Genomic DNA, 27,873 nt, shown 5'->3' with positions numbered 1-27,873 from the left:
GAACCAACCGGCAAAATCTTAATCACTACCTTGTGACCACTTTGAACTAAAATTTGCGGATGACACAACAGTGGTTGGCCTCGTCAACGATGATGAGACGGAGTACAGAGAGGAAGTGGGGCAGCTGGCGGACTGGAGTGAGAACAACAACCCAAGTCTGAACATGGAGAAGACCAAAGAAATCTCTGTGGACTTCAGGAAGGAACAGACGAACCATCCCTCTCTGCGAATACATGGCTCCTCCATAGAGAGAGTTAAATGCATCAAGTTCCTGGGAGTTCACATCACGGATGACCTCACCCGGTCCCTCAATATCACCTCCCTGAACAAGACGACACAGCAGCGTCTCCACTTCCTAAGAAGATTGAGGCAAGCAAGGCTCCCCCCGCATCTTATTTGCGTTTCATAGGAGCATCCTGACAAGTTGCATCTTCATCTGGTATGGGAGCAGCCAAGCATCAGACCAGAAGTCCCCACAAAGGACCATATGAATGGCTGAAAGGATCATAGTGGTCTCCCTACCATCCACTAGTGACATTTATCAGGAGCCTTTCGTATTATTAAGGATCCCATCCATCCATCCAGCATTCTCTGATTTTCTACCATCAGGCAGGAGACTCTGATGCATAAAACAAGAACGGTCAGGATGGGAAACAGTTTCTTCCCTCAGGACATTAGGCTTCTAAGTTCCTTGCTGCATTGCATTCAAAGTATCACTGGTTAATTTGTTCTGTACCTTACAATATTTAACTTAATTTATGTATAATCCATTCGTAGATTTCATCCTTACTTTCATAAGTTATTGAGCGTTATGTGTATTACAGTGTTTTACACCCTGGTTTGGAGAAACATTCTCCTGTTTAACGGTATTTGTGTATATAGTTAAATGACACTAAACTTGACCACTAAAATGGACTTGTGTTTTTTAGTTCTAATTGTGCTGTTGTAAAATTTGTGTTTAACTTATGCAGGCGTAATGGTGTAACGTCATAATGAAGAAGGACTGAACGGTTAAGAGTCAATCTTATCTAATTAGAGGATAGTTCAATAGTCTAATATGAGCAGGATAGAGTTTGTTGTATGTACTTTCAGGCTTTTGTAACAATGGGATGGGTCAGAAGAAGAAACACAGGGGTATGGAGAAAAACAGCAGCAAATCTACGTGACGGACCCATGTCAGCAAAATCCAGACCAATATCTCCAAAGTCTGAGAGATGTAGAGCAGCTGTAGTAAGCACTTATGAGCATAAGGTGGCATTACAGGCACAAGTCTCATTCTGGTGTGTGCCTCAAATAATGGTTAGGATGAACACAACAGTCCTGGGCTCTGAATATTTATAAAGCAAATGTTATTGAAAGGATTATTGGAAAGGACCAGTGAATTCGGATGAATATGACTAGATAAATGAGAAAAGAAAATAAGCATTGTCAAACGGGGTAGCATGCTAGCGTAACGGCTAAGATAACGCGACTATAGTACTAGCGATCACTGAGCGGGATTCAATTCCCACTGCTGTCTGTAAGGAGCTTGTACATTCTCCCCATGATTGTGTTGGTTTCCTCCAAGTGCTCCAGTTTCCTCCCACATTACAAAGGACATACAAGTTAGGGTCAGTAAGTTGTACACCGGCTATGTTGGCACCAGAGGTATGGTAACACTTGTAGGCTGCCCCAGCACAATCCTTGTTGACGTGAAGCAGACAATGCACTCCATTATACGTTTCGATGCAAATGTGACAAAGAAAGTTAACACCCGAAAGGCAAGTCTAGACTCAGCTTTCAGATCCACCTTTGTCGCCTCGTATTTAGAGACTGCTTTTCATCTCAAAATCTAATTTAGAAATTGAGACATTAACAGCCTTTTTGAGAAACAGGAATTATTCCCAGGAACTGTGGGGAAGCTAATAAAGAAATATTTAAATAGAACCAGGAAATGACAGGAACATTAACACAGCAGGTAACAGAAAGTTGGTGCAAGGGGTGATTGGACATGATCAGTATGACTACATTGACAGACACTTACAATGTAAGTTGTAAGGGTGCATTTTACAACTTAGCTGAAGTTTGCAGTGGTTTTGCTAATCTAGTTGTCATTGTGTACTTGTACTTGAGAAAGTTAATGACATGACCCCAGTTCACTTGGTAGGGAAGAAGGTGTGTTTTGCCAAGAAGTGGATAGTTCTGTCAATAGCTCTTTGGGGGCAGGGCAAGGTTCTATTATCAGTTAGTATCGCAATACAAGTCAGTACATGTGAGCAGAACACCTGGGTGTTGGTGAGGAGTCTGCTGGAGCTGCAGTACCGTGAGAACGAAGAAGCTTCAGTAAATAATGTTGCTCGGGGCGTGCAGCTTCAAACGGGAGATATTTACACTCCAGGTTTCCTTCACAGTGCGGACAGCAACGTAACCTTGTGGGAAAGTAGATGTCTTAAGGATGCTGTGATCCTTTGGTGGTGGGGGTCAGGGGGCAAGGAAATGGCCGAGTGTGGAGGCTCCCTTCCCATCCTGCAAGAGAAAGAGTGAGCCCTGTTCGATCCACCTGCCTGTCCTCAATATCTCCACATTCTCAGAAGGTACGTCAAAGGGGCAGAGAAATACGTGGATATCAGCTTGTGTTGCAGATATCACCCGAGATCTTTCCAGCTTCAACTAGACCTCAAAAATGAAGAGTGTTTGCAAAACTTCAATGTATAATCTGACAGAAAAGGGGGAAAATGTATTAAACACGGTTCTCAATCTGTTGGCTGCAGCAAGCTGTGCATTGATCCTGTTAATGCAAATGACGAGTGCTGAGCTTCAATCTGTCCTCCAGAGCAGGGGTCCCCCATCTTTCTTTCTGCCATGGACCCCTACCGTTAACCGAGAGGTCCGTGGACCCCAGGTTGGGAACCCCTGAGCCAGAGCACCATTCCTGATCATGCGCCAACTGCATGCATAAAATGGCATCAGCGCCCTGCAGGGCAAGGGGATGGATGACGGAGCATGGCGGTTGCCCAAGCAGACTCTCAAAGGGGATGCATCCTCACCGAAGCTTTCACACAAGCACTAACACTTACATGGCGGGTGGTGAGGAAGGCCTCCTCGATCAGATCTTGAGTATGATCAGAATTATTACCTACACTGCTGGGGAAGTGAGACTGTTGCTTCACTTGCTTTTAAGGGTCTGGCTCTGCGGTGGGAGGTCGAGGAAGTGATGCAGCGGTATTTGTTGAGGTACATCGCAAACACTAAACACTGCTCAACAGGCTACTGCCAGGGACACACTGAGACAAATATCAGCTGGTGTTGGAGAACCATGGATGCAGTGGTCTGCCTGAAATGTACTAGTGTTCTAGGGCAGATGTTATTCACAGCCAGGGCTGCAGAATGGCCACTCTAAGGTACAGGATTATATACAGTAGTACAGCCTCACAAGACAGAAAGGGCAGTGGTTTTTTTTCATTGATGCTTCAAACTTCTCACTTGCTGCAGGAAAGGAAGGTCATCACGTTGAGTTGTGGCAGCTATTGGAACCACTCTGGAGAACATCAGAACAGTGAGGTTACGCTGCTGCTACACACAAGTTAGAAGCTGAGTACAGTTTCCGTCTCCACATTATAGGGAAGATGTGATTGCACTGACGAGAGCGCAGAGGAAATTTCCAACAATGTTGACAGGCCTGGAAAAATGCAACTGCTAAGGAAAGTTGAGATAAGCCAGGACTGTTTTCTTTGGAGCGGAGGTAACCAAAGGACAGCTGATCTGGAATGTGTAATTTTGTGTGGGCAAATAGGAAAGGGCTGTTTTCTTTAGCAGAGGAACTAAAAACTAGGAAACAGATTCAACGTCATTGCCAGAAGGATTAGTGGAAGAGGGAGAATCCCCTTAACATTTAAGATGTGCTTGGTTTTGTAGTTGCAGAGCAGGACCACAGGCTCAGTGCTAGAGAATGTACCAGTTTAACTAACTCCTTCTCCACCACTGACATGATGGGCCCAAAGGTCTCCTCCTATGCTACGAATTCGTCTATGATTCTTTGTCTAACAGTCTATTGATACACAGTCTTGACTTAGAGTTGAGGTGGCATCAAATTGAAGCTGCTTATTGAGTCAAGCATCTAAGTAGAACCTGGAACATTTTCAACCAGAGAGAAAGCGGTGAAGCCCTGAGCAAGCAGCTGGCCCTCGCTCGTATCATGAGCACTACCGCTGAACAGTGTGAGTGAAAGCATCAAGTCACTGAGGAAGGCATTGCAGTGTCTATTTAACAGATAAAACCACAGCTTATACGGGGCATCACAGTAACCCACAACAGGATCCCAATGTCGTCCTGCAGAAATCCTCCTGGGGTAGGCACCCTGATGGTTTCAGACATCCTGAGCTTTCCACACATGCCTGTCCCTTGCAGAAATCCTGCTGAGAGCAGGTACCTTGAATCCCGTAAAACCCTGTGCATAGGTGGAGCTACATATACTGTACAAACATCATAAGACCACCATTCCCATCCCAGCAGCATGCTCCCACCGCCTGCAGAAATCCCACCCAGCTGCAGACTAGCCCACCCCAGCCGCATGCACTCAGTTAGCACTCTACCCGGGGGTCCCAAAGTCACATTCACTTCAAACGACTCTTCCTTATCAACCCACAGAGCACAAGGGCGCCACGGTAGCGGAGCAATTAACGTGACGCTTTTGGCGTCAGGGAGTTCAATTATGGCATCCTCTGTGAGGTGTCTGTACGTCCTTCCCCCCTCCACCCCCGGAATGTGTGGGTTTCCTCCGGGTGCTCGGGTTTCCTCCCACAGCCCAAACATGTAGCGGGTAGGTCAATTGGTCTTTGTAAATTGTCCTGTGATTGGGTTAGGGTTAAATTGGGGTTGCTGGGCGGCGCGGTTCGAAGGGCTGGAGGGGCCCACTCCAAGCTGTCTTGAAACAAACAAAGGCCCTGGTTAACATACCTAGCCTCAGGAGTGCACCGTTCTGTCAGGGACCGGGGCCGATCCCGGGGTTTCGGCACTGGAGTCGTTTGCTCGGTCACACCTCCTAAACAAACAGCAAAAACACTGCTGAACCTTCCACAGGAGAGTCAATGAACAATGACAGTTGTTTCTTTGACAAATACTATAAAACCTTTGTAGGCTTTTCTTTATACAGTCACCAGTGTTACATTCAATAGTACCACCTCGTGCAGGTTAGGCCTTTAGGCCTGCTCCAGCGAAGCTCTTAGGTCAGCATCACTCCTGCAAACTCAACATCTCCCAAAGTCAAGAGTTTACTGATATTATCCACAATCTAATGTGATCAGGTCTCTTATGGGTGTCAGCAGTGAATTTTCTAGGGGAACAAAGTACTTGAATCCCTCAGATGTAGTCATAGTGTGTTCCAATCTTTCAACAAGAAATATACAAAAAATATATATATATTTCTGCTCATTTCCAGTCACTAAAGATCTTGTTAGGTGTAGCCACTGATATAATGGATGAAATACAATACAAGCTTCCACAAACATTAGTAAAATGATATCAAACATGAGATTCTGTAGATGCTGGAAATCCAGAGCAACACACATACAAAATGCTGGAGGAACACAGCAGGTCAGGCAGCATCTATAGAGAGGAATAAAGAGTTTAAATTTTGAGTAGAGACCCCTCATCAGAACTAGAATAATCTTGCTGCTTTAAATATAGTGTGAGGGATCAATGTTGTCCAGGATTGTGGATAATTCCGCCATTCTTCTTTGAAACTGAGTTATGGGATCTTTTACACTTGCCTTAGAGCACAAAGCTTTTCATCTTAAAGATTCACAAGTATTTCATCTCAAAGATAACGCCAATAGTGATAAATGGGTTTAATCTTATAGATGTTTCAAAGATTAGTTGCATGGTGATCAAAGGTTAATTAAATATTCCTGATTGTCCAAGTTGTGTATTTAATATTTCGGTACTATTTGAGCAATCTTGTAAATATGTTGATTAAGCATTCTTGTTCATTTAAGTAATTAAGGGTTTATGTGTAAAAGTATGTGAACTGCACTTGTCATCACGCTGCCACATGGTAAGTACGCACCTCGCTTAAGGTAAACTCAATGTTAGATTCACATTTCAGACTCCCATGACTTTCTCTGAATTAGCTTAAAGGTTTGAAGTTACAAAACTTAACAGTCCAGCATTTGGAAAGGATAAACCAAATGGGGGAAGAGAGTTGACCTTCATAACAAATTGTCACATGAACAGTGAGGAGCTGTTATGGTACAAAACGACAGGGCACTGGATCTCGACCTAAAATGTCGACTCTTTATTCCTTTCCATAGATGCTGCCTGACCTGCTGAGTTCCTCCAGTATTGTGTGTGCGTGTGTTACATGAAACAAACCTTTTACACACCAGCCGCAGCAATAACTTGTTGAAAGTATTATGGTAACTAAAATATTAGAATGGTGTGTAATAAAGATAATAGGGATTATGTGTGATCTTAATCTTCATTGAGATTGGTGGCTGGAGCTGACAGATCATTGTGATACCCATAGCCCCACTTTGCCACCGATAATAACAGCACTTAAATTTTAACTGTTAGAGTAGATTTATATTATATACCATTTGCCAGCCAGTTAACTGGGGAGTACAGTACTCTATGTATTATTTCATGTGTTAGTTTCACTGATCTGAAATACCCAAGACACCCAGGAATGATAACTACAAACAAATGTTTAGTTGAAAACACAGATTTTGAGATTGTGTTCTATTTAAAAATACTAAATTCTGGCATGACTTGAATATAATTATTTAATACAACAAAGTTATTTTAAGAACTTTTTATAACTATGCAAGATTGAATAGACTATTTAAAACATAGAATGAGCCCCATGGGGATCACAATAGGAGAAATTTGAGTAATACACCATGGAACAGACCAAGTACCTTAGACCTAAACTTGTGTAATGAGGCAGGCTCGTTTACAATCTAGTTGTAGGAATCGTGTAAAGAAAATGACTGAATTTAAAAAGAATTCTGTGCATTGTTTGAGAATGCTGGCCAATCAGAACTTGACTAAATAAATCCAATTACAAAGGCAGTTTGACAAAGATAGATTAGGAAATTAAATTAAAGGATTACCTAACAGATTAACAAAGCCTGCATATTCCATTGCAAAAGAGAAACTCTACGGGTGAAACTGAAGGACGGTGAGGCAGAGTACAAGTCTAAATGATGCCAAGAAGAGCAAGTTCAGAAATGAGTTTTAGGAATCAGCTACAAATGATGAGAAAATGTGATATAGGGATAAAGATCAGATTGGACATTAATTATAGAGTTGTCAAATGGTTGTTGTGATGCGTCTAGTGTGGTAGTGCAGTGGGTAGTGCTTATTGTTCTCACTTTCAGCTTCCACTGCTGCTTGCAGTCTTGTGAAAAGGGGAGCTGTATGTGTAAGTCCCTCCATGCCAAGTACACAGCCTCCCCAACAGCAAGCTTCGCGTTCTGCTTCCTCGCTGGCGACACACAGAAACCGGACTCCAAACTGAACTATAGAGGGCGGGGAGGAGGTCTGGCCCCTGCACATGTAGCACACAGGCCCACCGGTGTGTGGACACGCCCTGGTGCTTGTGAACCAGATCCCCAGCTATGGGTAAATAGCCCCACTGCCTCGTGGGCAGCCTCGGGAGAGACGAAGGCTACGGGAGTAAACCTAGACAGCAAATCCGGAGCGGATCCCCTAAGGTAGCTGGACGTCATTGAACATTCTTCCGGCAGCTCCTGCAGCCAAGCTCGTGTCAAACGCATTGCTTCATAAACTTTCCTTACACAAGTGAGGCCGAGAGGGGGATCTGGACGACTGGCCGTCCCTATACTTTTCGCCCAGGCTTGTGATGATGATCATCACCCACTGTCCTTCGAGACAGGCGGATGCCAACCACCACACGTCAGAATTATAATTGTAGAGGCATAACAAGGAAACTGTCCCTGCTGCCTATTAAGCACCGATTTTCATACTAACCCTACCCTAACTAATTATATCCTCTCCACATTCTCACCAACCACCCCACCCAAATCCACCCTCACTTGCTATTCACAAGTTATACTGTCAAGTTTAGACACATATGACATAGCAGTATAATGTGGGAAAATATAGAGTTATGCACTTTGGCAAGATGAATTGAAGAATAACAATATTTATATGTTCAGAAACAAATTACTCACATGTTCACAAGGTACATATAAGTAAAGCACTGAGGAAAAGGTATGTCGGAAAGGGATTGGAAAACAAAGTATTCAGGACTTTTGAAGTCACACTTGAATCTGAATGTTGCTCTGGTCTTCATACCTATGAAGGACCCACTGGTCAAATGGTGGAGTTCTACTAGATTGATTCATGGACTGAAGTGTTTCCTCATGAGGAGAGATTAGGGGAAACTGGCCTCCACTAGTTTAAGTTCAGAAAAAAGGAAGGTCAAGTTGAGACACGTAAGATTCTGAGAGGGATTCACAGGGCAAAAGACAAGAGTCTATTACCTGCAGTTCAGGATTCTGGAAAGCACAATCTCAGGAGAAATATTTGAGGGTGATGATGAGAAACTGCTTTATCCAGAGGATTATAAATAATTGAGAATACACAGAATTCCAATTAAGTATATACTGCATGAAAAGCTGAGATTAATACATTTCTGGATACGAAGAAAACCAAGAGATCTGAGGCTCAAAAGCGATAAAGGACAAGATGGAGAATTATCCACAAATGCCTTGAAAGGCACAGCAGTCTAGAAGATTCTCACGGCTTTCTCCTGCTTCTATTTCTTACCTTCAGCACTGCACAACTCCCCAAATACTGCAGTGGTGTCAAGATAGACGTTTGGGCTCTCACAAGACCTGATTCTCAAAAAAGGCGGTGCTGTTTCAAGGTGTTTCATTTAAAAGGGGTGTGTAGAAATTTCTGTAGAATGATGAATCTCTGGAGCTCTCTGTCCCAGGTGTTGTGGACACTATAGCTCATTAAGAACATTTAAGATGGAGACAGATTTGTTTCTGAAATATCAGGGGGATTGAGGGAGAGAGGAGTTTAGGGGTAGGTCAGCCACGATCACATTGAGTGACAGGGCAGGCCTGAGGGCCTGAGTGCTCTGCTCTTGCTGTCACATGCAAGTTCTTACCTGACTCAGAGGTAAAGGATGCTGTTAAGCTGCAGCCTACATGACATTGTTAAAGCAACGCTCAGTGACCCTTCAACAAAAACTATGAAGTAACAGCATCCTGAAAGTGACGCAGACTTTATGGGATAGTCATAATCATACTTTATTGATGAATGGTGTTACTCTGTTCCTGTGCTTTATATAAACAGTGATTCGTCTTTTTGCTCCACAAATGCTCTGGCGACTGTTTCTAGCACCTTCTAGTTTAAGTTTTAGGTTTTTCAGTATCTCTACTTTCTTTGGTTCAAAGACAAGTTTGAACCTTGTCCTACATATATAAACAAGGATTACTGCCTGTCTAACCCCCTCAGGTGGAGATCCCACAACTCCAACCCCAAAGAGTAGGGGAGCTCTCCTTGACATCTTGATTCAAAACCTGCTCCTCACCAATCATTAAATGAACAGTTTGAATGGCCCTTTTAATGTGTAATTCCGTCATAGGTATATCCGTTATTTTGGGATTTATATTATCTTAGCAACTACATATTACAAATATTCCAGTGAAACTCCTGAGATTGTAAACTGATGTCACAGAACTACAATTTAAAAATGATTTAATGTAGTTAGAATATAATTTTTTTCTCTAAAGTTTAATAATACTAAGAGATTTAAAATAAATATTTTCAGAACAGATTTTTAAAAGTTGGTCACACAGAGAAAAGTAATCTGTCCTACAAAACTGAGTGTTGATTACAGATTGTTCACTTCTCTGGCTTTGACTCTGAGATCCCTGTTGGTTTTGAAATGCTGAATCATCCAGGGAAGATTACCGAGGTTGCTTCTAGTTGGAGGTCAGGTGTCTTCTGAGTTCCATTCCATATAAGGCCCTGCCTCCAGCCGCATATTTCTTTCTGTTCATAACCTCATTCCATGAAACAAATTGCCAGCTCATTAACGACAGGATCACACAATGACCGCCTGAGTAGCCCGGATGCAGCAGCTTCATCACCCACGTAGAAAGCCAATGTCTTTCCAAGACATAAACCTTCGTTGCACTGAAATGTCTCACAGACTCAGAATACAGAAACACGAGACATTTTGCAGATGCTGGAAGTTCAAAGCAACAAAATGCTGGAGGAACTCAGCAAGTCAGGCAGCATCTATGGAAATGAATAAACAGTCGACGTTTCGGGCAAGGCCATTCTTTGGGACTCGCAATACAGAAAGCAGTCAGTGGCTGTACTAGCTGTGACAATGGTGAACACCACTTACCTGCACCCTTTAGTATTCATCCTTTACGATTCCTATATTGTACCATTTAAATGTACTTGTTGTCTCTTTAATAACCGCAGAAGGAAGATATTATACAGAAACATTCCTTCTAGCCTCCTTTATTCTATAGATAAATTGCAATCCAATGGTAATTTGACAATTACCACAAACCACCTTTCCTCATTTACCCTCTTCAAACCGCACAGAAAACCATTTACACATCATTTAACCTTCGTTTCACTGGAAAAAAGTTGCACATTTTCATCTTATTCCAGCACAAACCACCAATTCCTGAAGCAATTTCTAGTATGTTTAGTTTACAAGTCCAAAATATGAGATGAGCATAACCAAATCAGGCCTTTCTGCCCATCTGGTCTATGCAGTCACGTTCCAGACAGCCTCTCTCCTGAAGAAAAGTCTCGGCCCAAAATGTCAACGGTTCACTCCTTTCCATAGATGCTGCCTGACCTGCTGAGTTCCTCCATTTTGGGTGGGTGGGTGGGTGTGTGTGTGTGTCTGTCTGAGTGAGTGTGTGTCTGTGTGTGTGTCGCTTCCCTCCTTACCCCATTTCATCTTCAGGTTACTGTTTAATTTATTTCATCCTCATGTATTTATAGAAACTGCATCCATTGTTATTGGAGTGGCTGAGGCAAACTCACAACACTGCAAAAAGAAATTTTCCTGTAATTCCGTTCGGATTTCCCAACAAATTTACGATTTCTAATCTGATCTCGAGTGAAAAAAGTTTTTCCTGTGTCACTGTCTTACATTTTTAAAAACCTCAGTTTACAGATTGAATGTTTTTGTCCAACACTTCCTTATAGGAACTATGACTTGGGTCTGGTATACTTTTTTCTCTGGCATGACCTGCCTTTGATGCGTGAGAAAATCTTTGTAAGCACAGTTTACAGAAGTGAATTACTGACCTACAGTAACACAACTTGGAGCAGGAATAGATCCCATGACTCTTCCATTTCTGCCATTCATCAAGGCTGATCTTTTAGCTTAGCAGCAGTCTCCAGCACCATCACTACAAAGAACAGGCCCTTCGGCCCACAATGTTGAGCCAGCCTTATAACCTACTCTAAAATCAAAATAATCCTTCCCTCCTACATAGCCCCCCATTTTTCTGTCATCCATGGCTTAAGAGTTTCTTAAATGTTTCTAATGTATCCGCCTCTACCACCACTGATGGGAGGGCTTTCTGCACACCTACCGCTGTCCAAAAAAAATCTTAGCCTCTGACATCCCCCCCTTATACTTTCCGCCAATGAAAATTAAGTCCGCCTTATATTATCCATTACCACCTTTGTAAAGAGTGTCTGGCTGTCCACTGGATATATACCTCTTATCATCTTCTACATTTCTATCATGGCAGCTCTCAGCCTCTGATCAGTTCCTGCACTCAAGTCATACTCAGAAATACAATGAATGAGTTCAGTGTCTGAACCTCTATCGCATCCTGGAGCAGAGTGTTTCAAAGATTCATTTCTGAATGAAGAACCTCCTCAACTCAGTTCTAAGCAGCCTAGTCTATATTCTTCAGTCATCAGAATCAGAATCAGGTTTGTTATCACGGCATGTGTGTCGTGAAATTTGTTCACGCAGGTTCCTTACTTCCTTAGCTTCCTCAGCCAGGAGAAAGCATCTCTGCATCTGGCTTGTCTTAAAAGTCTTTTAAGAACTGTATGTTTAAAGAAGGTTCTTCTCAACTTTGAAGATATTCCCTGTCTAGTCCATCTGTCCTCACACACAAAAAAACCCCCACCACCTTGGAAGAAGTCAGCTGTGATATTAACTGACTACCTGAGGAAGTGAAGGAGCTAAAGTCTGATTGTATCCCATCCCTCCTTTGTGCTTGGTACTCCTGCTAACAAAAAATAATCAATCTCATTTTTTTCAAATATGGAATTGTTCTCAAACCTCAACAACTTTTTGAAGAGTGCCCAATTTCCATTACCTACCACAGCCCCTGATTAACCTAGTTCTAATAACATGCCTTCTTCCCCCACTAAGGAAATAATTTCTCATCATCTATTCTATCAATTCCAACAAGTTTTTCAGACATATCAATTACGTTAAATACTACTGGGCTGAAAGCCAACCTCCCAGGAGATAAAAATGAAAATTCATTTACCCTCTAAGTTTATTCTGTCATTTACAATGACATAATCAGCCAAGCACCAGATTGTATTATAAAGCCATTATCCTTTGGTTTATACAGCCTTAATAACTAATTTAGAGTAAATTAACTGGGTATTGATTGCTGTGTAGAAGAAACACTTTCTAATTTCAGTCCTAATTGGCTTGATTCTAATCTTCAGACTAATACCCCTGATTGTTAACCCTCTAAACCCGAGGTTCCCAGCTTTTTTATGCCATGGACCAATATTATTAAGGGGTCCGTGGACCCCAGACTGGTAACCCCTGCTCTACACAATTGAAACAGGTTTCCTTACCTGCTCCTTTAATAACACTCACGTATCTTTGCTAACAGGGTGGTGAGGACTGCTCAGTGCTAAAGGTATGGTCTAACCTGCATTCTGTACAACACAACTCCCCTTCAGAAACAAACACATTTTTAAAAGTTGATTTTGTATCTGTCCATTAAGTTTTCAGTGATTTCTGGACTGCACCCCAAGTTCACTTCACTCGTCCACAGTTCTCAGCTTTTCATCGTGTAGAAAGCAGTCTGATCCATCTCAGATATCTTTGCATTTTCCCCTACAAAGAAAAAAGCACCTGCCATAGCTTCCACATTTCCTGTCCACCTTCCCCTTCCATGGTAATTACGATGCACCTAATGCATCAACAGCAAGGTCCACTGGAGTAACTATATAACTTACAGAAATACTAAAAAGCCAAATAAATCTTTAATAACGCTTTAGAAAAAAAATGATAGTTACATCATTAACATAAGATATTTGGCAGATGCTGGAAACCTTGAGAAACACACACTAAACACTGGAGAAACTCAGCAAGTCAGGCAGCATCTATAGAGAGGAATAAACAGTTGTTTCTGGCCAAGACCTTTCATTAGGACTGCATCATGTCAACTGGGTGTGAGCCAGGTTCTCCAATACCTTCTAACCAACTCCCTGTCCAAGCCAATAGACTGCTTCCAATTTGTGCAAAAGTATGTTTATTCTATGGAATCATGCTGAATGATTTCTAAAAATCCAGATAAATAATATCTATAGAAATTCCCTTATCCACTTTGTGACTGAAGTGTTCAACTATGTAAAGTTAGACATATTTGCCCCTAAATCTTCAGCACTTCGCCTTAATTTAATTGCTCAGTCATTGTGCCACTATTAACAGATTCCACTAAGTTTCTAACTATGCACGAGATAGCTAATGATCTAGTTAAATTACTAGTTCCTAGTTATTAATAACGAGCATATTAATTCAACAGCTCTTCTACATTAGCCATGAACATTACCAATAGCCTGTCCTAGTCAATGTCACAGCCAAGAAAGCTCACCAACGCCTGAGGAGACTAAAGAATTTAGCAGATCTCCTTCAACTCAGGCCAGTTTTTATTGATACACCGTAGAACGCATTCTGTCTGGATGCATAATAGTTTGGTATGGCAACTGAATGCAAGAAACTGCAGAGTTGTGGACACAGCTGAGCACATCACAGGAACTGGCCTCTCCCCTATTGACTCCGTCTAAAATTCTCACGGCTTCAGTCATGCAGCCAGCATAACCAAAGACCCCACCCACCCAGACATTCTCCCTTCTCTCCTCTCCCATCAGACAGAAGATTCAAAAGCCTGAAAGCATGTACCACCAGGTTCAAGGACAACTTCTATCCCACTGTTATCAAACTCTTGAATGGAGCTCTTGTACAATAATACGGACTCTTGGTCTCATAAATGACCTCTCTATGATCTTGCTTATTTTGGTTTACCTGCACTGCACTTTTTCAGTAGATTTTACACTAATTCTGTTTTGCTATTGTTTTCCTCCAGAAGGACCACAATCTTGTAGGGTTTGGAGGCTTGTGTGCCTCAGTGACCCTGGAGAGCTATGGTGGCTGGAGTCAGGGCTCAATGCTTTGGCTCTTGATAGGGTCACCCATGCCAAACAAGGCAAGCGGTTGAGGCCAGACTGAGAGTGGTCTAGCGGTCCTCCAGGTTCAGGGGCTCCAGCTCAGGGCTAACAACCCTGAGTGGTAAAACAAAATTGTTACAGAAACAGCAATGAAGATTCCTTCTACATCTGAGTGTGATGGTATTCCTGAGTCTCAATCTGGGACTTACATGCTGACAGTAGTGAAAACTGAAAGGAAGCTACTGACGTGATGAAGGAAGCCCTGAACACCACCAGAGATGGATACCTTTTTTTTCTGCTCTAAACGCCAGTGGCGTATTGTACATAGGAAAACTATTGTTTTATCTTATTCTAGCTCAATGCACTGTATGATGATTTGTTCCGTATAAACTGTAGGCGACACAAATTTTTCACTGTAACTTAATAAACCAGTACTTTCTGAAACTGCCAGGATCACCTGGAAAACAGTTGCTCTGAGATAACTGTATCCTCAGCAGGAACCATTCAGCTGTAATGTCCTGCTTCTTTGCTGGGATTACTGCAAAATCATTTAGTATATCAGGAACCAACTGTTCTGCTTCCAACACTGCCTGCCGTCTTAACTCAACAACAGGACAGAACAGTCTCACTGTCTCTCTGTCCATTGGAATTGGGTGCAACATTGTCGAGACAACTGGGCCTCAGGCAATGACGTCCTACTGTGGAAATACATTGACAGGGTTTGACAGAAGGTAGAGCTATGGCTCCTATCACAGGCTGCAATGTAAGCATATCAAGACATTAAGAAATAATTTTTTGAAATTATAGAAAAATTTGCTTTCTCCTTTGCCTCCTGATCTGCTAAAAATTCTGATTAAAATGCACAGGGATCCACTCCTATACAAGGTAATTTTCCCAGTGTGATATGAAAAAACTTTATCGAGACTGGTCTTTGAAGTATAGCAACAAAGCATAGAGACAGGCATAATGCCATCTGTCAGCAAGCCCCAGATTTGGAGGACTTCCTTTTGGCCAAATGGCTGATTGCCAGTTGTTTTCTTCAGATTTGATTGCCAGCAGCTTCCTTCAGCACTGTTTGGGAGATTAGCCTCAGTGCTTCCAGCAATGGTAAAAAGTTCAATAAAGGGCAAAACTTGTTCCAGGTCGACGTGAAAAGTTGGAGGCCCAAGGGACTGCAGATGCAAACATCTGGACCAACTGGAGGAACTCAGAGTCAGGCACCATTTGAGGGGCTGGTGAGTGGAACTGCTAACATCTTGGATCGAAACCCTGTGTCAGGACTGAGAGTGGAGAGGGGAGGCAGCGAGCACAAAGTGAAGAGTGGAGTGCTGAGACAGGAGCCTGAAGGTGACTGGTAAGCTGAGGAAGAATGAAGAGTGGAGTGCTGAGACAGGAGCCTGAGGTGACTGGTGAGCTGAGGAAGAGTGAAGAGTGGAGTGTGGAGACAGGAGCCTGAGGTGACTGGTGAGCTGAGGAAGAGTGAAGAGTGGAGTGCTGAGACAGGAGCCTGAGGTGACTGGTGAGCTGAGGAAGAGTGAAGAGTGGTGTGCTGAGACAGGAGCCTGAGGTGACTGGTGAGCTGAGGAAGAGTGAAGTGTGGAGACAGGAGCCTGAGGTGACTGGTGAGCTGAGGAAGACTGAAGAATGGAGTGTGGAGACAGGAGCCTGAGGTGACTGGTGAGCTGAGGAAGAGTGAAGAGTGGAGTGCTGAGACAGGAGCCTGAGGTGACTGGTGAGCTGAGGAAGAGTGAAGAGTGGAGTGCTGAGACAGGAGCCTGAGGTGACTGGTGAACTGAGGAAGAGTGAAAGAGGATGTACGGGTTACACAAGCTAGGGGAGGGAAGGTGAGGGTGGCAATTGAGAAACTGATGGAGCAAGGAGGAGAGGAGGGTTGCCCCTTCACCCTCAGCTCCTAGATGGCTTTCAGACATTATATTTATCCTTTACACTCACTCTGGCCTGGCATTTATTAAATTTATTAGTCTCACCACATTAAATCTAACTACAGTATCTTATGTTTGCACTCCCTTCTTTACAACATTAGCAATGGTGACTTCTTTCAACCAGCCCCTAAACACTCCCAACTTTAACTCTAACTCAAGCACGAGGAAATCTGCAGATGCTGGAAATTCAAGCAACACATAAGAAATGCTGGTGATCGCAGCAGTGCAGGCAGCATCTATAGGAAGAGGTACATTCGACGTTTCGGGCCAAGACCCTTCGTCCTGATGAAGGGACTCTGCCCGAAACGTTGACTGTACCTCTTCCTATAGATGCTGCCTGGCCTGCTGCGTTCACCAGCAACTTTTACGTGTGTTGCTTAATTCTAACTCCCCCGCAAAGCCACTTTTGCTGAGCTCGTGTACAGACATCCAGCACTCAACTTTCAGCCTGCCATCCTCTCTTTACCTCACTCCGAGCTGCACGAAGACAAAAGCCCATGCTAACAGTGCTGCGATAACACATCTGGCCATTAATACAGGAGCATTATGTACCATTTGCAAGTTCGCCAGTCTCCGATCTCTGGACAGAGGTTTCACTCGTCCCACCGCCAAAGCTGACTCGCGGCCGAGGTACGGGGCGTGGTGTTGCCACGGGTGACGTTGCAGAGTCAACGGTTTTCCTTGGAACGGGAACAGGAAGAGTTTTCAGCTGCTCTTCAGCAGCTTCTTTGCTCACTTTTGTGTGGCTTGTGTCTGGGGTTTGGTCGTTGCATCTGGCGGGCGGCTCTGAGGTGTTGGTGCTCTCGGCAGCGATGTCCGTCTCCATCACTACTGCCAGCTGCTGCTCATTCGGGGAAATAAGCAGGTCAGGCTGTGTCCCTGATTCAGGCTGCTTACTGATACCATTCTCAGTTTGATCTTTGCAAACAGACTGGTCCGCTGACCTCCGCGTTGCCTCTGGCATTTGAGACTCCACACTAGGTTTTGATGTTTCCTTTAAGTCTGTGCTGTTGGAAAGTTTTGGGATTTTGTCAGTACTGGGATGATAGTGCTCAGAAGGCACTGAGGGTGAAAGGCCGCTCCCTGGACTGCATGACTTCTCACCACTTTCCTCCGCATTTAGCTCCGCTCTTTTCATCGGGCTGGGACCATAGTTATCGGATGCTTCTGTCGGCACCTGGGAATGATGCGGTGTCCGTGGACTAGCTGATGAAACTATCTGAGCTGGTAGAGATCCATGGTACGACGGCAGGCTCGGACCGGACACAGGTCGCTGCGGCTGCCCAGCGACCCGTCCTCGATGGTGTGTACATACGAAAGTGCCTGAATGGGCACCTGGCTTGTAGGCTCCAGGGAGCAAAGTGCTAGAACACTCCTTACACCTGAAGGAAAACAGGACAGAAATAATCAGATCAACACGGCAGATCAGGGGTGAGCAAGTAGGACATTACATAACTCTGGCAAAGATACAATTATTCCAAAATCAATGAATCTGATGCGGTTCGAACCTCACCCCACTAAAATCGTGTCAGTAACGTTAACGGTAGTCCTAGAATGGTAGAAGGAACGGTTTAAGCTGAGGAAACTGTGGGCAGAGCTAAGAATGGTACCATAGGGCAACTTCCCCAGCCCATCAGCAGAACGGTTTAAATTCTTTTTCTAATGTCCCTATTTTCCTTTTCAAGCTGGCTGGGGTCCTGTCAGAGGAGTCCGTGATCTACAGCTGCACTCAAACTGTAGCTCTGCATGGCGGGCATGTTCCCATTCTTGGCGCTCGCCAATCGGCCATGTTTTCGACACCTCCAGGAGCGTCCTGGAAGACAGGTGTGTTCGGGGTGCAGCCTAGAGTGGCTGTGTGGACCCGATTTCTCACCAGTCTCATGAACTGAAGGGTTGCGGGGAGCCGGCACATCGAGATGGTGAGTGGGGCTGTCCAAGGCTTCTGTACTCGGGGGATCGTGTTCTCTCTCTCTCTCTCTTGATGGTGAGTTTGCTGCTGATTATTGAGTCGGGGGAACTCGAAATAAAAGTGGTGCTACAGACTGTAACATCGAAATAGTGACTGCTTGTCTCCCCGCTCGCAGTGGATATCTTTCTCTCCCTTGTTAGCGAGAGTGAGAGAGCCCGAGGGATGTCAAGACTTTTGGAACAAACAGTAGTTTTTGATGGACTGTAGACTATGGTCTCTCTTTAGAGCTTTACTCTTGCTTGCAAGGTAGGTGGTGGGTGGTGGGTGTGCTGATGCTCTCTGTAAGAATAAGTTGGGGTGGAGGAGGCTGCTTGTGCATGGGAGGGAGGCAGGAGGCTTTGGGGTTCTAACAATTTTTGTGTCATTCATTCTTCGGGGTTTTTCTTCTGCCTCGAGAATGTCTGTGAAGAGTAAGAATTTCAGGTTGTATACTCTATACATTCTCTCATATTAAATGGAACCATTGAACCATTATTATTTTTACATTTTCATGTGTCCAATATTCCCAAGCTAATAATCCTGATTGTTTGTTTAGCTAAGCATCAAAGGTAGAAGGTTTTTACCTCAGACCAAGTTTGAAAAATGGCCAAATCAATGTTAATATAACCTCATTTATCAGTCAGCCTATTTGCACTCCAAGGTGACTTTGGTCACACTTTCTCAGCCCAAATCAGGAGATAGGATGGGGTTGCTTGATTTCATTACGGACACACGTGACAGAGGTTGGGTCTCAGTCCAAAGCTGAGACCAAGTGGGTTGGTGGAGTGGGTCAAGAGGTCAACTCGCCCAGCGTTGGATTCACGTGACAATGCGCTGTTTGGCCAGTCATCACAGCGCAAGGGTCCTGCTGCAGTGATGCAGTCTCAGCCAGCCATTCAACAGAGAATGTGGAACAGTACAGCACAGGAACTGGCCTTCGGCCCGTAATGTCTTTGTCAACCATGCCAACTTAGACTAATCTCATCCTCCGACACACAACCTCTTACGTACCTGACTAAGTGCCTCTTAAATATTGTTAACCAAATAAGAACCGAGTTTATTATCACTGACATATGTTGTCAGATTTGTTTTGCAGTGGAAGAACGGTGCAAGACACAAAAAATTACTATAGACTGCAATAAGATATAAACAAACAAGTAACTAAATAGCTTGACAGGAGAGCAAATTAGTGAGGTAGAGTTCATGGACCATTCAGAAATATGATGACGGAGAGAAAAAGGCTGCTTCTGAAATGTCTGGTGTGTGTGTGTCTTCAGGCTCCATACCTCATCCCTGATGGTGGCAGTGAGAGGGTGGCATGTCCTGGGGGGTGAAGGTCACTAACCTCTGATGGTGGCAATGAGAGGATGGCATGTCCTGGGGGGTGAAGGTCACTAACCTCTGATGGTATCAATGAGAGGGTGGCATGTCCTGGGGGGTGAAGGTCACTAACCTCTGATGGTATCAATGAGAGGATGGCATGTCCTGGGGGGTGAAGGTCACTAACCTCTGATGGTGGCAATGAGAGGATGGCATGTCCTGGGGGGTGAAGGTCACTAACCTCTGATAGTATCAATGAGAGGGTGGCATGTCCTGGGGGGTGAAGGTCACTAACCCCTGATGGTATCAATGAGAGGATGGCATGTCCTGGGGGGTGAAGGTCACTAACCTCTGATGGTGGCAATGAGAGGATGGCATGTCCTGGGGGGTGAAGGTCACTAACCTCTGATAGTATCAATGAGAGGGTGGCATGTCCTGGGGGGTGAAGGTCACTAACCTCTGATGGTATCAATGAGAGGGTGGCATGTCCTGGGTAGTGACAGTCATTAACCCCTGATGGTATCAATGAGAGGATGGCATGTCCTGGGGGGGTGAAGGTCATTAACCCCTGATGGTATCAATGAGAGGATGGCATGTCCTGGGGGGGTGAAGGTCATTAACCCCTGATGGTATCAATGAGAGGATGGCATGTCCTGGGGGGGTGAAGGTCATTAACCCCTGATGGTATCAATGAGAGGATGGCATGTCCTGGGTAGTGACAGTCATTAACCCCTGATGGTATCAATGAGAGGATGGCATGTCCTGGGGGGTGAAGGTCACTAACCTCTGATGGTATCAATGAGAGGATGGCATGTCCTGGGTAGTGACAGTCATTAACCCCTGATGGTATCAATGAGAGGATGGCATGTCCTGGGGGGTGAAGGTCATTAACCCCTGATGGTATCAATGAGAGGATGGCATGTCCTGGGTAGTGACAGTCATTAACCCCTGATGGTATCAATGAGAGGATGGCATGTCCTGGGGGGTGAAGGTCACTAACCTCTGATGGTATCAATGAGAGGATGGCATGTCCTGGGTAGTGACAGTCATTAACCCCTGATGGTATCAATGAGAGGATGGCATGTCCTGGGGGGGTGAAGGTCATTAACCCCTGATGGTATCAATGAGAGGATGGCATGTCCTGGGGGGGTGAAGGTCATTAACCCCTGATGGTATCAATGAGAGGATGGCATGTCCTGGGTAGTGACAGTCATTAACCCCTGATGGTATCAATGAGAGGATGGCATGTCCTGGGGGGTGAAGGTCACTAACCTCTGATGGTATCAATGAGAGGATGGCATGTCCTGGGTAGTGACAGTCATTAACCCCTGATGGTATCAATGAGAGGATGGCATGTCCTGGGGGGTGAAGGTCATTAACCCCTGATGGTATCAATGAGAGGATGGCATGTCCTGGGTAGTGACAGTCATTAACCCCTGATAGTATCAATGAGAGGATGGCATGTCCTGGGGGGTGAAGGTCACTAACCTCTGATGGTATCAATGAGAGGATGGCATGTCCTGGGTAGTGACAGTCATTAACCCCTGATGGTATCAATGAGAGGATGGCATATCCTGGGGGGGGGGGGGGGGGTGGTGAAGGTCATTAATGATGGATGCTGTCTTCTTGACGCATTGCCTAACGAAGATGTCCTCAGTGGTGGGGACTCTGGTGATCATGATGGAACTAGCTGAATCCACAACCCTCTGCAGTTTTGTTTTTGGATCCTGTGCATTGAACTTTCCGAACAAGGCAGTGATGCAACCACTCAGAACGACCTTCGCACACATCTGCAGAAAATTTGCTAGGCTTTGGCGACATACCAAATCTCCTCAGACTGCTAATAAAATACAGCTGCTGGCATGCCTTAATAGTGATTGCATCAATATGTTGGGCCCAGGATAGAACCTCAGAGATGGTGACATCTATAGCAGTTGCTTTCATCACTTGCCCTGGCCACAGTGTTAAAAAAAATGTACTTCACATATCTGCTTTAAACTTTCCCCTCTCACCACAAAGCTAATCCCTCTAGTACTTGACATTTCCACTCTAGGAAAAATATGTATTCTATGCCTTTCATAAATGTATACACTTCTATCAGATTGCACTTCAGCTTCTGCTGCTTTAGAGAAAACAATCCAGTTTGTGCAACCTCTCCTCATAGCTAATACTCTCTAATCCAGACAACATCCTGGTGGACCCTCCTGCACCCCCTTCAAAGTTTCCAGATCCTTCCTGTATTAAAGCGATCATTCCTGCACATGCTGCTTCAAATGTGGCATACCATGGTTCACGAAAATGACTCCAGGATTGAATGGCTTGTCATATGAAGAGCAATTGATTTAGAAGAATGAGGGGTGACCTCATTGAAACCTATTGAATGGTGAAAGGCCTTGATAGAGTGGACGAGAAGAGGATGTTTCCTTTGGGGGAAGAGTCGAAGACCAGAGGACACAGCCTCAGAACAGAGGGGTGCCCTTTTAGAACGGAGATGAGGAGGAATTTCTTTAGCCAGAGTGGTGATTCTGTGGAATTCTTTGCCACAGGCAGCTGTGGAGGCCAAGTCTTTATGCATTTTTAAGGCAGAAGACTGCGAATGAGAGGAAAATTGGATCAGCCATGATGAAATGACGGAGGAGACGCGCTGGGCCAAATGGCCTAATTCTGCTCTTGTATCTTATGATCAAACTTGTATACAGCTGCACGTGATATGCCAACTTAAACTTAATGCCCTGATCAATGACAGCAAGAATGTTGTATGTCTTCTTTACCACCTGATCCACTTGTGCTGTCACTTTCAGTGAGCTATGGACACTGTTCCCTCTAAGCTGTGCAGGTGCATGGCTGAGCAGTAACTGAAATGCTCCCACACATACAGCCTTTGTTGTTGTTAGCTGAAATTTTCTTTTATATGTTAATATAATTTTGAAATCTATGTTAATATAATTGTTAAATATCCTGTAATTAATTGTGTTAATGGATATACTCCATAAATTTTCTAAATAATAAACATACCAAACCTTTACTTTGAAACATTTTAAAGCTTCAATATATTTATGTTGTCATTGTTTCAAGTTACAACATTGTTACAAATTGTAACAATAAACACAGAATGGAAGACGGTAGTTTATTGTTAATAAACTGCCAGCTTGCTGAACGCCAACACCGTCCAGTAAAAACATATTACTTCTGCAATTGTGCCTGCCAATTGCTTTGACAGGCTGATGTTGTTTACTTGTGTTGTGAGTTGAGGCTTGTGTTTGTCTGATGTGCATATTACAAAAAAAAACAGGTGCCATGCAGTTTTCAGGCCATGGAAAAATATCCTGCTTAGAGCAATGGTTGGTCCATGTAGCAGTAAAAAAAATTTAGTGGGAATGTTGGCTATGGACTTGTACCCCGAGACCCCCCTGTACATTGATGTTCCTAAAGGTTCTGCCATTTTCTGTGCACTTTCCCTTTACAGTGGACCTCCTCAGAGTGTAACAAATCACAGAGGTCCAGGTCAAACTCCATCTGAAAATTTTCTGCCATATTTTCCTGCTGTACCTTCCTCACTGTCCACAACTCCACAATTTTCAGGTGTTTCATAAGATAAGTTTACAATTCACCCCCAATTACAATTTCACTGACAATACATGAGCTGAATAACATTGTTGGCAAAGTTATGACCCAACAAGAAAAAAAATGAGCCACAATATGAATGAATACCTATACAGAGGGGGGTCACTTTTCTCTCCACTGAAAATCAGAACTCTAATTGGACCAGCTAGATCAACACCAGTCACAACAGCAATCAGAAGCTGCATACTCTCAAACAGGTGGCTCATCAAGTGACCTCTCAAAACGGGTCAATGCTCAAGTCAGGAGTCCGTTGTGTAGGACACTCAGAGTGATGCAACTGTAGTTGATGTTCCTGCAGCTCCATGCTAAACACAGCACAGCAGATTGACTAGTGTTGCTGCTGGACTCTCACCCTTCCCCTCCACTACTGGTGCAATGCTTCCTATGGTGTGGGAGTCAAAGACCAGAGGACACCGCCTCCGCCTCAGAATAATCCTTTTAGAACAGAGATGAGGAAGATTTCTTTAGCCAGAGAATAGTGAATCTGTGGAATTTGTTGCCATATGCAACTGTGGCACTGGGTATATTTAAAGCAGAGGTTGATATTTAGTTTGGTAGTATTTTACCAATATCCTATATTTGCTTGCTATCTTATACGTGCGAGGACTAAGTTTCAAGCCACGGTGTCGCTTGTTTACAGCTGCCAGGACAGACGTGTTGAAGCCGCCGTGAAGCGGCGTCCAGGCTGCCCTCCATCCCACTCCCCTCTCCCCCCCACAGTGTTCACTCAGCAAAAGACAAGCTCTATTGTGGGTTGATTGCAGATTTCTGTGGCATTCATGGTTCATGTCTGGACTTTATTGCACGGCTGTATCTTACTGATGTTTTTATGAGCTTGCTACCTTATACATGCTATGTGCGCCTTGTGTTGTGTGTGACTGTTGGTATTGTGTTTTGTACCTTGGGCCCGAAGTAACTCTGTCTTGTTTGGCTGTATTCATGTATGGTCGAATTACAATTAAAATTTAATTGAATTGAATAGGTTCTTAATTAGTCAGGGCATGAAGGGATTCGGGGAGAAGGTAGGAGATTGGGGCTGAAAGGGAAAATGAATCAGCCATAATGAAATGGCAGAGCAGACTTGATGGGCCAAATAGCCTAATTTTGCTCCTATATCTTGTGGTCTACAATTTAAAGGACATAATACAACCCTTCACAGGTTCTCAATAGCACCTCGTTCACCAAGAGGGGAAACAATTAAGAAGCAATACCAGCTCCAAATCACAACACCATCCCAACATCACCATCCCCTACTGTGGCAAGATCGGGATCCTAGGAGTTCATAAATGACTACTTTGTGGCAATGGCATTGGTTCGTGGACTGGAGTGATTCAAGGAGAAATGCCACCTCCTTCTGTAAGAGGAAAAGCAAAGCCAACGTCACCCTATCCCAGTAACATGTCAGTGAGGTTTATGATCTGTAAACGTTGTTAACAATGGATTGGTATTGCGGCCAATTTCACTACAGGAAGCAGCCTTGCTCAAAAAAGCATTACTGTTACTGCAACGCTTCCTGTCATTTCCCATTACCTAAAGCAGTTGCGATGGTAAAGTTTTCCATCCACCAAGTATCGTTGCACCAAGTGAACGTGCTTGTTGCAAATTGCACATGTGCTGCTCAGTGTGTTCCGCTGGGGCCTCTCGTCAGCTGCCACTGGGGAGTCACTCTGCTGGGCAATAAAACATGAAAGTTAGAAATGACACTGCCAACACTAAACAATTCAGAGAGATCCTGCAGGAAGCAAACAGACAGCCAGCAACAGGACACTGACCGCAGGACAAGTACAAATATTCAGACTTCATTCTGCTTTGTCGACATTTAATGTCCACGTAGACTTCCTTCTGACCTTCTATGTATAACCCATCAAGTGCTTTATCCATCAGTGATATCTGCCTCAAATACTTGTGGCATTGAGTACAACGTTCTAACTACTCTCTGGGTAATACTCAATTAAGCCGATGGGGTGGTTTGAGCATCTCAGAAACAGCTGATCTCCTGGGATTTTCACACTCAGCAGTCTCTAGAGTTTACAGAGAATAGTGTGAGAAACAAAAAAAAATCCAGTTGTTGCAGTTGTGTGGGCAAGAACACCTTGTTAATGAGAGAGGTCAGAGGAGAAAGGTCAGACTGGTTCAAGCTGACAGGAAGTCAAATAGCCGTGCGACATGCAGAAGAGCATCCCTAAATGCACAAGACATCAAACCTTGAAGTGGATAGGCTACAGAAGACCACTCTGGGCTCCACTCCTGTACCTAGTAACGTGGCCACTGACTGCATTTATAAATCACCAACAGGTCCTTGTGCTCCTCCCACCATTAAAGTCAAGGCTTTTTCAGAAGAGATCAGAGATCCATTTAATTTGTCCTCATAAGTTTAACCCACCTGGTCTTTGAATTCCTTTAATAACAGAGGCCAGAACAACGTACAGTAAGTACTGCAAGTTTATGCAGCTTGTGATACAATGAAAATGTAATCATATAAAATGGCTGGTGGCTATGGGCTTCTGTTGCGTAGCAATGAATGTTACGTTTTGTGAATACTACAGAAGTTTTTTTTATCATCGTGTCGCACCAGTCAGCCATTCTTGTCTGGCACGTGGTGTCAGGATTGGTCTCCTTTCGGATTAACCGAGTCACGATATGAATGTTCCTGACTCGCCCCTTGTATTTTTTACGAGGCCGAGTGGCTAGCTCGACGCTCAACCCGGCACGGATGGAAAGTGTGCTCGGTTGGGGGGGCGGGGGTGGTGGGGGTGGCCCAACTTGGATTTGAACTCGGGAGCCTTCGCTTCAGAGTCCGGTGCTGATGCCACTGCGCTACCAGCTGGCCAATACTACACACGTTAGAGAAATCAATCCTGTAGATATGATAGTGCCAATACACAATCTGGCTGCACAAATTGTTGCACTGTGTTCTGTCCAATACGCAAAATGTTGAACTTTGAATGGCCAAACCAGGGCGGGTCTTACATGACGAGCGTTAGGACACCGAGAGTGCAGCAGAACAGAGGGATCTGGGATTACAGATTCATAATTCCTTCAAAGTGGCATCACAGGGTCATAAAGAGAACTTTTGACATTCATAAATCAGAGGATTGAGGACTGGAGTTGGGATGTTATGAGAAGTTGTGTGCAGTTCTGGTCATCTACCTACAAGGAAACGTACCAATAAAACTGAAGGGGTACAGAGAAAATTTATGATGACATTGCTGGGACTCGGGGACCCGAGTTACAGGTAAGGACTTAGTAAGTGAGGACCTAATAAGTGAGGACCTAATAAGTGAGGACCTAATAAGTGAGGACCTAATAAGTGAGGACCTAATAAGTTAGGACCTAATAAGTTAGGACTTAATAAGTTAGGACTTAATAAGTTAGGACTTAATAAGTTAGGACTTAATAAGTTAGGACTTCATTCCCTGGAGCCCAGAGAATGAGGGGAGATTTGATAAAGGTATACAAAATTATGAGGGAGATATACAGAGTAAATACAAGCAGGCTTTTTTATTGAGGTTGGGTGAGATAAGAACTAGAGGTCATGGGTTAACAATGAAAGGTGAAATATTTAAGGGGAACATGAGTGTTGTTTGATATCACTGTCAATAACAGCTTCTATCACTTTACTGAGGACAGTAGCTGCCTGGCTGGTATTAGTCAGAGGGATTTGTCATGCACCTTATAAACAAGATGTATTAGGATAATGCCCCACATTGTTAGGGAGCTGCCAATGTTGTAATTGTATTGGACTGGCTTGATCGGAGCTGCAATCCCAAAATGGGATGTTATATTATCTCATGGCATTTGCTGTAACAGTGCTCTCAGCCTATCACAGAAAGCACTGAATTGGCTGAAGACTGGCTTGTGTGTGACGCTGGGACCTCAGGAGGAATCTGAGAGGGACTCCCCACCTGGCAGTTCTGGGGGACCATGCTTGCAAATGCTTCTGCCTTTCCTTCAGCGTCACGTGCTAGACCCTGCCACAAATGAGATTACAGATGAGCGTCCTCTTGTCATTAACTCGTCGCTCATCACCAACTCAGTGTGGCAGAGCTGCAAACTTTCGATCTGACCTGTGGTTTACGGAATGACATGCCATTGCTCACTCTTCTGTTAAGAATACATTACAACTTCATCAATGTTACATCCCTGCAACTCCGACCCTGCCCTCCTCCATTTCTCATCAAACCAACGATGAACCCGTTTATTAATTCTAATGCAATGTTAATTCTGATTCTCTTTCCACAGATGCTTCTTGATCTGTTGATCAACTCAAACACTGTCTGCTAAATTCCTTATTTCCAGTGTTTTACTGAATCTCCAGGTGGGCACTATACAATATATTGCTCATTGTCAATGGCTCTGTTCAGGGTGATTCTGTAGTGCCTATACCATGGCATTGTCTCAGCTGTTTTGAGCACCGAAGTGGTAGTCCATTCACTCTGTTGGACTTTCACCAGTTCTCAATTCTGCTCCAATTCATGCGTAGCTGTTTAAGAGCAGTGAGAACTGATCCTGGCTGACAATAAATGGGCCTTGGTTCCTGAACAAACTTAAATGCTAGTCATGTGTACAACAAGGCCACAGTAAGATTTTGTGAGAAAGCATTGGACTTTT

The 27,873-nt window shown here is 44.1% G+C and overlaps 1 protein-coding gene across 2 annotated transcripts in view; it reads right to left on the bottom strand.

Annotated features, from left to right (window-relative positions):
• The window catches only part of micall1a (MICAL-like 1a), a 98,874-nt gene that overhangs the window by 20,824 nt on the left and 50,177 nt on the right, over positions 1 to 27,873 (bottom strand). Inside the window, exons 5-7 of one of the 2 annotated variants that reach the window (XM_063062616.1) lie at positions 24,793 to 24,929; positions 16,923 to 17,752; positions 4,936 to 5,020 (exon numbers count right to left, since the gene is read on the bottom strand). In XM_063062616.1, coding sequence (XP_062918686.1) covers positions 4,936 to 5,020; positions 16,923 to 17,752; positions 24,793 to 24,929 — 1,052 coding nt within the window. The remainder of the gene's footprint in view (positions 1 to 4,935; positions 5,021 to 16,922; positions 17,753 to 24,792; positions 24,930 to 27,873) is intronic. The other variant, XM_063062617.1, reaches the window with a different exon arrangement.

The sequence above is a fragment of the Mobula hypostoma genome, chromosome 11 (assembly GCF_963921235.1).
Source record: "Mobula hypostoma chromosome 11, sMobHyp1.1, whole genome shotgun sequence".
Taxonomy (NCBI): Eukaryota; Metazoa; Chordata; class Chondrichthyes; order Myliobatiformes; family Myliobatidae; genus Mobula; species Mobula hypostoma.
This window is presented reverse-complemented; position numbering and strand designations above follow the sequence as displayed.